The 13,646-nt window shown below is 44.0% G+C and overlaps 1 protein-coding gene across 1 annotated transcript; it reads left to right on the top strand.

Moving 5' to 3' along the window:
* Positions 1 to 189: 189 nt before the first annotated feature.
* Positions 190 to 11,294, top strand: KXD1 (KxDL motif containing 1). Its single transcript, XM_060785156.2, has 5 exons — positions 190 to 351; positions 6,133 to 6,246; positions 8,038 to 8,190; positions 9,246 to 9,292; positions 9,943 to 11,294. Exons 2-5 carry the CDS (start codon positions 6,152 to 6,154, stop codon positions 10,167 to 10,169), a joined length of 522 nt encoding a protein of 173 aa, XP_060641139.1. The 5' UTR covers positions 190 to 351; positions 6,133 to 6,151; the 3' UTR covers positions 10,170 to 11,294.
* The last annotated feature ends 2,352 nt before the right edge of the window (positions 11,295 to 13,646 follow it).

The raw sequence follows: 13,646 nt of genomic DNA, 5'->3' as shown, positions 1-13,646 counted from the left end.
AAAAAATCGATGAATGAATAAATCTAATATCTGTGTTATTGCATTCCCATAACATAGAGAGGGCGTGGTTTAGCCCTCTTTTTATCCCCCAATGAAAATGCGGCGGGGGCGGAGCCAACGGAGTAGGAAGCAAAGCGCAGGCGGGTCCACCATTGCTAGGGTAACCACGCAGGGCACGTCCAGGGACGCAAAGCCTATGTCAGCGCGTAGCCACGCCCCACCCGGAAGTGAGCCGTTAGAGGCTGTTGGAAAGGAGCCTTCCGGTGGGGCTGAGTGGAAGAAGCGCTCTCTCTCAGCGCAGGCCTCGGTCGCGTCAGGGATGTGAGCTTTTGGCTTTGGAGCTTCTTTCAGGTGCGTCGGGGGCGGGGCCAAAATGGCCATTGGGGAACAGTGAGTGGGCGGGGCCTGACCCGATGGAGTGTCTCAGGGGGCGGGGTTGTGGGCGGAGCTTGGGGAAGGGGCGGAGTTTGGGAAGGGTCCTCTTCTGCCAACACAGATACAGACTTATAGAATCATAGAATCAAAGACTTGTCAGCTGGAAAGGAGGGGGTTTCCTATTGGGAAGGGCTTGTTGGCTTTCACAAGGGGCAATCCTTGTGAGGTTTGTGGGCTACTGAGCACAGAAGTCATAGAATCATAGAGTTGGAAGAGACCCCATTCTGCCATGCAGGAAAAGCACAGTCAAAACACCCCTGACAGAAGGCAATTTAGGCTTACAATTTAGAGTTACAAGCTGGGTAGGTGCAGAGAATGCTGTGGATTTCAGTAAGGCCTTCAACAAGGTCCCCCATGACCTTCTGGCAAACTAGTCCAATGTGGGCTAGCCAAAACTACGGTTAGGTGGATCTGTAATTGGTTAAGCGGACGAACCCAGAGGGTGCACACCAATGTATTGTCAAAGGCTTTCATGGCCGGAATCACTGGGTTGTTGTAGGTTTTTTCGGGCTGTATGGCCATGGTCTAGAGGCATTCTCTCCTGACGTTTCGCCTGCACTTGGCAAGCATCCTCAGAGGTAGTGAGGCCTGTTGGAGCTAGGCAAAAGGGTTTATATATCTGTGGAATGACCAGGGTGAGACAAAGGACTCTTCTCTGTTAGAGCTAGGTGTGAATGTTCCAACTGACCACCATGATTAGCATACAATGGCCTGACCGCGCCTGGGGCAAGCTTTTGTTGAGAGGTAGATGTCCTTGCCTGTTTCCTCTGTTGTGCTGTTGCAATTTTAGAGTTTTTTAATACTGGTAGCCAGATTTTGTTCATTTTCATTCTTTCCTCCTTTCTGTTGAAATTGTCCACATGTTTGTGTATTTCAATAGCTTCTCTGTGTAGTCTGACATGGTGGTTATGAGAGTGGTCCAGCATTTCTGTGTTTTCAAATAAAATGCTGTGTCCAGGTTGGTTCATCAGGTGCTCTGCTATGGCTGATTTCTCTGGTTGAAGTAGTCTGCAGTGCCTTTCATGTTCCTTGATGCGTGTCTGGGCAATACTGCTGCATTTGGTGGTCCCTATGTAGACTTGTCCACAGCTGCATGGTACACGGTAGACTCCTGCAGAGGTGAGAGGATCCCTTTTGTCCTTTGCTGAACGTAGCATTTGTTGGATTTTCTTGGTGGGTCTGTAGATAGTTTGTATGTTGTGTTTCCTCATCAGCTTCCCTATGCGGCACTACAAATAAGATACATGCAGTGTGCATAGGAATTCATTCATTTTTTTCCAAATTATAATCCGGCCCTCCACCAGTTTGAGGGACTGTGACCTGGCCCTCTGTTTAAAAAGTTTGTGCACCCCTGTTCTAGAGGCATTTTCTCCTGACGTTTCGCCTGCATCTATGGCAAGCATCCTCAGTGGTAGTGAGGTCTGCTGGAACTAGGAAAAAGGGTTTATACATCTGTGGAATGACCAAGGTGGGACAAAGGACTCTTGTCTGTTGGAGCTAGGTGTGAATGTTTCAACAGCAGTACAATACAATACAGCAACATAAAATATAAACAAAAAAATAACATCACAGTAAAAATAAACCGATAAAATAAAATAAATAATATAAAATAACATAATATAAAATCAAACACAATAGGTAGGCCAGATGTTTGACATAAAATTATAAAACACTAGATGAGATAGCAATGAAAAGTGCAATTTGTAGGGAAGGAGCTCGTAGAGGACTGAACAGTGGAGTTAAACTTTCAATAAGTTGGGGGAAAGTGCAATATGGGGAGAATGCTCTTTGAATGCAATTTTCCTGCTGCTTGGCACTGGATGGTTTTGAGGTCTCTTCCAACTCTATGATTCTATGATTATGATTCTAAGATCCGATGGGCCATCTCGTCTGACCCCATTCTGCCATGCAGGAAAAGCACAATCAAAATACCCTTGACAGAAGGCAATTTAGGCTTCTCAGCTGTTAAACTGAAATCCCTGGTTATCTCTTTGAACTGTTAAGGACAACGTTATGCCAATGCACAACATATATACCAGATCTTCAGAAGTGCATGTGAAAAAGATCTCTCTGCCCCGGAGTGTGGCTGGGGCTCCTTCTTTGGGGGCTTTGAAACAGAGGCTGGATGGCCATCTGTCAGAGATGCTTTGAATTCAATTTTCCTGCTTCTTAGCAGGGAATTGGACTGGATGGCCCATGAGGTCTCTTCTAACTCTATGATTCTATGATTATATTTTCTCCTTTTTCTTTTATATTTGTTTATATGCCTATATGTACTTTGGTATAAGTCTAAGTCAAACTCAATGTATAAGTCAAAGGCAGGTAGGAGAGCCAAAATGAGTCACCTTTCACCACTCAGAGAAAGGGATAGTTCCATTTTTTTTTACAAGAGTTAAGATGCAGTATTTACATTGATGTTTCATATACACCTTATACACATAAGTCTGAAGACTGTTGCACATGAAACTAAGTCCATGTATATTAAGCTACCAGGCTTTTAAACAGAGGTTGGATAGCCATCTTTCGGGGGTGCTATCTACACCCCGCCTTTCTCTACCCCAAAGGAGGCTCAAGGCAGCTTAAAAGGTAAGGTAAAGGTTGTCCCCTGACATTAAGTCCAGTCATGTCTGACTCTGGGGGTTGGTGCTCATCTCCATTTCTAAGCCGAAGAGCCGGGGTTGTCCGTAGACACCTCCAAGGTCATGTAGCCAGCATGACTGCATGGAGCGCCATTACCTTCCCGCCGGAGCGGTAACTATTGATCTACTCACATTTGCATATTTTCGAACTGCTAGGTTGGCAGGAGCTAGGGGTGACAGCAGAAGCTCACGCTGCTCCCCGGAATCAAACCTGCGACCTTTAGGTCAACAAGCTCAGCAGCTCAGCGCTTTAACCCACTGCGCCACCGGGGGCTCCTTACATGGCAACTTACATGGAGGCAATTATTCAATGCCTTAAAACACATTCAATTAAAAAAAATTAAATTAGATTAAAATTAAAAACATATTAAACATTTAAAAGCATTCTATTCCATATTATTATTATTATTAAACTTTATTTGTACCCCGCTAGCATCTCCCGCAGGACTCGATGCTGCTTACAAAGGCCAAGGCCTCAACACAACAACAGCAAAACAATAACAATACAATTTAAAGCAAATTAAAACATATGCAATAACAAAACATTACATCATTACGCAATAAAAACCAGGGCCGGGCCAGTGATGGGTACAGGTTAAAAGTGCTGGGTGTGGCAGGAGGTATGTTGGATTTCCGGGCAAGTGCAATGTGCAGAGAGTCTTAAACTCTAATAAAGTGCTTAAAATCACACCATCCATAGTCATTCCATATATTCCAGATCTGTTAATTGCACTGCACTATTCTCCGAAGGCCCGGCCCCACAGCCAAGTTTTTACCTTTCTTCTGAAGGCTAGGAGGCAGGGGCCTGATCTAATGTCACTGGGGAGACAGTTCCATAGCCGAGGGGCCACTACTGAGAAGGCCCTGACTCTCGTTCCCACCAGTCAGGCCTGCGAAAGAGGTAGGACTGAGAGTAGGGCCTCCCTGGACAATCTTAATCTCCGAGATGGTTCATAGGGAGAGATATGCTCAGACAGGTAAGCTGGGCCAGAACCATTTAGGGCTTTATAGGCTAAAGCCAGCACTTTGAATTGTGCTCAGTAGCAGACTGGCACTTCAACTGACTGTACTATAGTGTACTATACATCTGCTGCAAACAGACTTATATATGGACTAAACATCTCACTGCAGCATACTGACAATGAAGGGGAACTCTGCACGCTCTCAGAGGTTCCCTTCTCTTCTGCTCTCAAGGGGGTGGCATAGGGATGGACCACAAGGACAAGTTGAGTCAAGTGAAGAAGGCTTTATTTCCCAGCCAACAAATGGTGGACAGTTGGCTTGAAGCATAAAGAACTGCTGCACTCCAAAAGTGGGGCTGCAATTGTTTATAATTTACAGCAGATCAAACAACACAATTTTGATTGGTGTTTACATTTTGTCTTTTTCACTGGCTTATTCCTTGTTCATTGTATTGTAATTGGCTCTCTATTCTATGCACGCAAACAGCTAAGATAGAAACTCACTGGAACTTCATGTCTCTAGCACTGACCCTGACTTGCTTGAACAGCAGCCAAACACTGGTCTTATCTTCTAGTTTTGCATACAAAGAATTTGGGAGGGAATTGTTTTTCTAAAAACTGCAGCATCTGCTCTTTTCTTTTAGGACTACAACTCCTATGATCCATTTTCAGACTACAGCCTCTACAAGTATACTCCTGCTCTGACATCAACAGAGTCAATTAGTCAGGGTCAGTGCTAGAAACATGACTTCTAACTTCCAACTGACTCAAACCTCAACTGACTTCTAACTGACATAACTGACTCCAAATGACTTCTGATTCAGATGCATTCTAAAAAGGAGTCTCACTTTGAACATTCTAAGATCTGGGTCACATGGTCTGTAGTCCCTCCAGCAACCTCTAACAACATAGAGTTAAGGGAAAATACACACCAATACATACATACAATTTAGTAAGCAATTTCAACTACATACATAAAAAATAACTAGCATAGGAGGCTTGTAGAAGGTTGCGATTTCCAACCTCTGGACATCTCCCAGTTTAGAGTCATTATTATTATAATATAGTTATTATATTATAATCTTATAATATGTATTATTAATATATTATGTCTATTATTAATATTATTTATTTATATTTATATTAATTATATCTATTACTATATTATTATCTTTATAGTCATTTTATTTATTTATACCCCGCTTTATCTCTCCAAAGGGGACTCAATGTGGCTTGACATAAAAACATTAGCAAAAAAATTAAAACATACAAAATTAAAACAGAATTAAACACAAACATCAAAACATATATAAAGTTAAATAATAATAATAATTATTATTATTATTAGAAACACAACAAGATGAGTCCACAGCAGACACTCTGCTGGCTGTTGAATTGGATCACACGTCAGACACTTCCCAAGTGTCTAGGACTGTGTGATGTATCAGCGAATAATGCGTGCAGATCCCAGTAAGGTGGCCTTCTGCAGCTGGTAATTTTGTCAGCACCGATTGTGTTTAAGTGCAGGCCAAGGCCTTTAGGCACTGCACCCAGTGTGCTGATCACCACTGGGACCACCTTGACTGGCTTGTGCCAGCGTCTTTGCAGTTCGATTTTTAAATCCTCATATCGTGTCAGCTTTTCCAGTTGTTTCTCTGCAATTCTGCTGTCACCTGGGGTTGCGACATCAACAATCCATACTTTGATTATTATTATTATTATTATTCTCTCTTGAACAGTGGTGCCCAGAATTGGATGCAGTATTCCAGGTAAAGAGGTCTAAACAAAGCAGAATAGAAAGGCACAATGACTTCCCTTTGTCTGGACACTAGACTTCTTCTGATGCAGCCCAGAATCCCATTGACTTTTTGAGCTGCTGCATTACACTATTGGCTCAGGTTCATCTTGTTGCCCACGAAGACTCCCAGATATTTTTCACATGGACAGTTGTCGAGCCAGGCATCATCCATTGTAAATCTTTGAATTTCATGTGAGGGCAAAGGGATTGGGGATATTTGGGGCTACTGAGTTGGAACCCCACAGATGTTTTGTGGGATTTGGCTGGTATTTTGACACAAGGCTCTCTTTTCTGGCAGGCCCTGCGCCCCTCAGACCATGGAGCCCTCTGCCTCGGGTGTCTTCTGCAGCCGGGTGCTCAGCATGGTCAACTCGGAGGACGTCAACGCCATCATCCTGGCACAGAAAAACATGTAAGGCTTCTTCATGCCGCGTCCCTTAACATTTGCCCATTTTAGGGTATCTTGAAGTCTCGTCAACGTGTCCCACCATCTCCTTCTTGACCCCTTGTGTTATTTCACTGGAGCCCCCAGTGGTGCATTGGGTTAAACCCTTGTGCCAGCAGGACTGAAGACAGACAGGTCGGAGATTTGAATCCAGGGAGAGCGTGGGTGAGCTCCCTCTTTCAGCTCCAGCTCCCCATGCGGAGACATGAGACAAGCCTCCAACAAGGATGATAACACATCAGAACATTTGGGCATCCCCTGGGCAATGTCCTTGCAGACAGCCAGTTCTCTCACACCAGAAGCAACTTGCAGTTTCTCAAGTTGCTCCTGACATGAAAAAAAACAACAACTGGACCATAACTGGTAGAAATGTGCGATCCATTTAAAAAAATGGTTCAAAAGTCATTACAAAACTCATTGCTATTTCGTTATAGTAATTGCACATAATTAAATGGCCATAATTGGGGAAACTTCAGGGGCTCCTATCTCCCTCATTTTTAAAGCTACTGAGGTAAAACTTGATACAGTTGTAGAACATATTGACCACTCTTAGCCCATCAAATTTCAGAACATTTCACTTATCCACAGAATTTTGGGGAATTTTCAAAATTTTTGTTAAAAATATTTTTAATATTAAAGAAATTCTGTTCCTACTTTGAAAGTGTTATTTCCTGTTTCATTGTGTGGACATTACTTTGACAGTAGTTGTTCTACTCAATAAACTTTGTTTTTCTGGCAGAAACAACCCAGGAAGAAAAATATAGTACAGACCCCCATCTAGGGTCATCTAGACTGACCCCCTTCTTCCGGGCAGAAAGGCACCATTCAAACTCTCCTGGCATCCAATTAATATGCTTCCCCTATTGAGTTGGAGGGGACCCCCAAAGGCCATCCAGTTGGGTCATTTTTTTTCCAGAGAGATGTATCAGTCAGTCCTCCTCTTTGCAGATTGTGGCTGTTTTTAAGAGAGGGACAATTTGCGCATGCACATAATTAAATGACCATAATTGGAGAAACCTCAGGGGCTCCTATATCCCTCATTTTTAAAGCTATTGGGGTGGAACTTGCTACAATACTAGAACATATTGACCACTGTTAGCCCACCAAATGTCAGAACATTTCACTTATCCATTGATTTTGGCGAATTTTCAAATTTCTGATTTGGTGATTAGTGCTTTCGGATGCTGATGCAGTCTGGGAAATGTAGATTAAGGCAGGGCCTTATGAATTCTCTGGGATAAGGATCCTCCCTTCCCAAACTACATATCCCGAAGTTCTGTGCTGTTCACAAAATGCAATGCTCCCTGTTTTGCTCCCAATAGCGAGAAGCCATTATTTTCACAGAGGAAACACAAGGAAGGCACTAAGGCAGCCATTTGGCTTTGCTTTCAGGTTTGCTTCCTTGCCTTACATTGAATATGAAACTGACTTTGGGAGGGAGCCTTCCGAGACTTACAAAATTAAAACAAAAATGTATGGGATGAGTTTCAATTTCTGAAATATTTTGTTGTTCGCCAAGAAATATCTCGGAAATTGCTCCTGACTTTCAAAATTTCCCATTGTTTGCACATGCCTAGTAAGCAGCCATTGCAGTTCATGTCTAGCCTTTGAAGGAGAGCTTGGAAACTGTGAGGTCTTGAACCCACGTTTCCCAGAATAGTTAAGTACGGCAGGGAGGGCACTTAACTTAGGATCTGCTCTGCTTGACCGGAGATCTTCTGGGAGGTGCGTATAACATTTTTCGGCCCGCTTTTCCAGGCTCGACCGCTTTGAGAAAACCAATGAGATGCTGCTCAACTTCAACAACCTCTCTGGCATTCGCATGCAGCAGATGAACGAACGCTTCCTGCACCACACCCGGACACTGGTGGAAATGAAGAAGGACCTGGATAGCATCTTCCGGAGAATCAGGTACACAACGCACATCTTTCTGACCCAACCAGCCTTTCTCCAGCAGCTCCATTCACCTTTCTGTCAACTCTGGGATGTTTAGTAAGCCAGACCTAACTGTTGCCTTCTGGAGAATCATGAGAAAGTGTTGTCTGGACTGAAAGCTTGCTTGTCAATTAGTGTTTCCCTCCTTGTGTCCATTTCTTTCTTGCATGCACTACATTTTGAGAGGTTGAAACAGTCAGAAAAGTGTTGGGCTGGTCTTGAAAAAGGCAATTAAGTCCCATTAACCCTACATCAGATAGTCTTGCTATAGTTCTTGCTTGGCTTTGGATCTCTTTTTGGAAAGTGGGGTAGAAATAACAACAGGCTATGGAGACTGTTTTTGAATATACGAGGGTTGGTACTTTAATAGTGGCAACTGTTTACATATGATACAAAAGTGATACATGCCATCAAGTTTTACAGTCCTTCAATATAGTCGCCAGCATTGTGTACAACCCGTTTCCAACGATGTGGAAGTCGTAGGATACCTGTTGCAGCACCTGTTCTGTTGATAGTTCGAATGGAGCGGTCTACTGCCACAAGAATCTCTAGAACAGTTCTGAAGCAAATGCCATGAAGTGGTTCCTTCATCTTAGGAATTAAGTCAGTCACAAGGGTTTAGGTCTGGGGAGTATGGTGGATGGTACAACACTTCCCGGCCCCATCGATCGAGAAAATCAGCCACAGTCTGCGCTGCATGTGGCTGAGCATAATCATGCAAAATGATAGGGGCGTTCTGCAGAAAGTGTTGCCATTTTTTCCTCAAAGCTGGTCTGAGATGGTGTTTCAAAAATGAGCAGTAATACTGCACACTGACAGTCTGATGTGGGGGAACAGTATGCATTAGGATGACACCATCACAATCGTGATGATGTAAAGTAGGTATGTAACTAACATGTAGTATACACAACATTCTTTGGTTTTTGTTGCGTGGCGTCTTTACAGCAGTGTTGCAAAGTTCCAACCTTCGTACTGTTACATAGCACTGACTGCTAAGTCTGGTTTCATGGTAAGCTTCTTTTTCTCTGCAGGATGCTGAAAGGGAAGCTAGCCAAGCAGTATCCGGATGCATTTAGCAGTGAGTAAACCTCCATTTGATCTTGCCTTCTCTCATACATGATATTATAAGACTCCCACTACTATAGACTCCAGAATGTGCTCGATCATACTGATGATTCTCTCACAGGGGTAAACACACAAAACACCCCTTCTAGGTAGGCACGTTAATTCCTCCTCCAACCGCACAATGGGATGGACTGTCTCAAAGACAAGCAGTTAGTGCCGATCCCCAAAACACTGCAGAGTCATGGTCACAGTTAGCAGAGATTTTATAGCACAGTCTCTGACCTTGCTTAGTAGCTCACCGCTTAAATAAGCACACTTGAGCTCAGGTTTTCATCTCCTGATAATCTCTCCCAGCGATTTCATGTAGATGTTAAATAACCTGAGGGACAGAACTGAACCCCGAGGGACCCCACAGGACTAAGGCTATGGGGTCAAGCAGGAGTCCACCAGTGCCACTGTAACACAATGCCTCCAAGTCCCAGTTCCACAAGGGGGTCCAGGATACCATGGTTGTTAATTCCTGATCCTCCAGCACAATGCTGTGTTCTGCCAGGACAAATAGTAAGCTAATTTAATGAATGAGAACCTCATCTACGTCCTCCAGTGTTAACTCTGCTATGCCTCTTCTTCCTCTTGTTGTTTCCTTCCTCCTCTCCGTCCTAGATATTCATGAATCTCCCATCCTGGACGACGACGACTTCACCCCGGTCCCCAAAAGCACCGCCACAACCATTGCTACCTCGGAGCAGAGCACGGAGTCCTGCGACACAAGTCCGGACATCATCTCTCCTGCCACCAGTCATGACTTCGAAGACCTGTCCCAGGGCCCTTACGACTCTCTGGCTGTCAATGGCCAGAGCATCACGGACGACGACAATGAGACAGACTAGGAAGGAGGCGGTTCCTCCGCACTCGCGGCTGGACGATGCTTGAAACTGAGACCTTCCCTCATTTGGTTATTTTACATCTATATTTCTGCGTAGTCTGGGTCAACTGTTTCTGGGAGAAAAGATGCCGCTTTTTGCATGAATCCACCCACTGTCTTCCTAACGGTCCTGAGCTGTGATTTAGATATGCCCAATTCAGCCAAACCTGGGATGGGTAGATCATATTTTCTGGTAAAATCCAAATTGTGGAGATGAGAGAATACAACTGAATAGCTGAGCAGAGAGGCGGAATGTCCCTTTTTAGTCTACAGCTCCCTGAGTTGAGATTCTGGGAATTGTAGTCCCAAAATAACATCCCCCCATTTCTCAACTAAGGACTGTTTACAAGCTTCAGCTCAGCAGCAGTCATATTGTAGATGCTCACTTGTTACCTTCGTGTTTGTGTGGCTAGAGCCCAAACTGTCCTTTTGTATGTAAAGAGCAAGCAATGCCACTGAATGCCCCAGCAATTTGCACTAGTCCCAAGAATTAGCACATGAAATGCAACCCACCGGTTTAGCTACTCTGAAGGGCATTCTGCTCACTTGGATGAGGAGGAAATATCGCAACTTCACCCTCCTTTGTTCCTCTGAATATCCCTGGCCAAGCTGTCTCACCGGCTCCATCCCAACGAGCAGTTTGTAGAGGCATTTGTCTGTGTCCTAGGACCTTTTCGTTCCTTGGTTTACTCTGCGTTTTAATCTAGTTCCAGCATCTCTCTCCTAACAAATGCACCTTATAACAACTATGTGAAGGACTGTGTACCTATTGCATTTGCCTGCGCTGTCGCGTGTCCTGTTTCAAACTCAATGGTTCCTCCCTTCTGTTCTGACCTTCTACAATGCCTTCAGTTACTGTGTGCACCTGTGTTCTCTGTTTTAAACCCCTCTCTGTCTTAACATTGTCGGCACCCTTCGCCGGACCTTGGTACAACTACATGTTGCGGGCGAATTGCTTCCCTCGTCTGCTGTCATCTCTCAAAATGCATTCTAATTCAAATAATAAATAAAAATATTTTTGTACTGCTACGAGTTTACAGAGGTGACGAACGGAGGTAAATAACCAATAAAAGATTTAAGTTAATTGATAGCTCTGATGTGGCTCATCCTGTCTTTTGGGATTCTCTTAAACGGGACAGTCCTTTTCTTGGTTAAGAGACTGAATGCAGCTCTTTCTGGTAGGAATGTGATTCTGTTGATGCTTGCCATCAAGCTCTTTCCAATATATAAGGCAGTGGTTCTCAACCTTCCTAATGCTGCGACCCCTTAATACAGTACCACATATTGTGGTGACCCCAAACTATAACATTATTTTCATTGCGACTTCACACTGCCATTTTGCTACTGTTATAAATTGCAATGTAAATATCTGTTACGCAGGATACATTTTCATTCACTGGATCAAATTTGGCCCAAATCTGAGTACTGGATTTGGGGGGGAATGATTTTGTCATTTGGGAGTTGTAGTTGCTGGGATTTATAGTTCATCTACAATCAGAGAGCATTCTGAACTCCACCTATGATTGAATTGAACCAAACTTGGAACACAGAAGAACTCCCATGAACAACAAAAAATACTGGAAGAATTTGGTGAGCACAGACCATGGGTTTTGGAGTTGTAGTTCACCTACATACAGAGAGCACTGTGGACTCAAACAATGATGGATCTGGACCAAATTTGGTACAAATATGCCCAAATGTGAACACTGGTGGAGTTTGGGGAAAATAGACCTTGACATTTGGGAGTTGTAGTCGCTGGGATTTATAGTTCACCTACAATCAAAGAGCATTCTGAACCCCACCGACGATAAAATTGGGCCAAACTTCCCATACAGAATCCCCATGACCAATAGATCTCTGATGGTCTTTAATGACCCTTCTGAAACCCTCTCACGAGGATTCTAACCTTAGATTCACGCTCAAATTACTCCGCTATATGGCTTTATATATACACATAATAAAATTGAAAATATGTGTATGTGTGGCTGGGTGTCCACTTCCACAGGCAAGCTCCTGCCTCCACAAGCAGCTATAGCTCCTACTAGTCACCTCCAGATTGGATTACTTCCCAGTCCCAACGATCGAGAAAATCAGCCACAGCCTGCACTGCATGTGGCCGAGCATTAATCATGCAAAATGATAGGGGCGTTCTGCAGAAAGTGTGGCCTTTTTTCCTCAAAGCTGGTCTGAGATGGTGTTTCAAAAATGAGCAGTAATACTGCGTATTGACAGTCTGATGTGGGGGAACGGTATGCATTAGGATGACACCATCACAATCGTGATGATGTAAAGTAGGTATGTAACTAACATGTATACGCGACATTCTTTGGTTTTTGTTGCGTGGCGTCTTTACAGCAGTGTTGCACAGTTCCAACCCTCGTACTATTACATAACACTGCAATTACTGTAATGCACTCTACGTGGGGCTGCCCTTGAAAACAGCTTGGAAATTTCAAATGGTTCAAAGGGTGGCAGCCAGGTTATTAACTGGAGCGACTTACAGGGAGCGGTCAACCCCTGTTTAAGGAGCTCAATTGGCTGCCGTTCATTTTCCAGTCCCAATTCAAGGTGCAGGTTCTTGCCTACAAAGCCCTGAACGGTTTGGGACCTGTCTACCTACATGACCGCATTTCTGTGTACGAACCCACGCAATCGCTTCGATCATTTGGAGAGGCCCTGCTCTCACTCCCGCTCCCTTCGCAGGCTCGATTGGTAGGGACAAGGGTGAGGGCCTTCTCTATGGTGGCCCCCCAACTCTGGAACTCACTCCCCAAGGATATCAGACAAGCCCCCACATTGGCAGTCTTTAGGAGGAGCCTGAAAACATGGCTTTTCCAGTGTGCCTTCCCTGAATAAAGGAAACAATGCCCTGCTCTGACCAATTCCCTGCAAAATGTCCTCAAAAGCACTTTAACTACCTGTTGGGTTCATCTCCCTACATTATCCTTTAAAACCCTCCTGCTTAGATACATCCTATCTCTGTTCATGCCCAGTGTTTATTTTAAAATGTTAAATCTATTACATCTGGCCCGGCCATAAGGTTTTAAATTTTCGTGTGTTACTGCTTATATGTGAGTTATATTAATTGTACTGTTTTATTTGCTTGCTGCTTTGTTGTTTTACTGATGTGTTGTTGGGCTTGGCCTCATGTAAGCCGCCCCGAGTCCCCTTGGGTAGATGGTCGTGGGGTATATATTATTATTATTATTCTGGAGACACCAATGGCCCTCCCTCCAATGACATTGCAGGTTATAGCGAGCTCCATGAACATGTACAAAGTCCTCCATAAACACCATACTGCCCACCACCCAAATGAAGGCTTTCATATCCTAGATTTCATGTGTTTCCTCCACCACAGATATCCCAGTGTTTCTGACTCAATTGGCATTACCCCAGTCTCTCTCTTTCTTAACCCTTTCCTACTCTTTTCTATGGTACACAG

The sequence above is a fragment of the Anolis sagrei genome, chromosome X, assembly GCF_037176765.1.
Source record: "Anolis sagrei isolate rAnoSag1 chromosome X, rAnoSag1.mat, whole genome shotgun sequence".
Taxonomy (NCBI): Eukaryota; Metazoa; Chordata; class Lepidosauria; order Squamata; family Dactyloidae; genus Anolis; species Anolis sagrei.
This window is presented reverse-complemented; position numbering and strand designations above follow the sequence as displayed.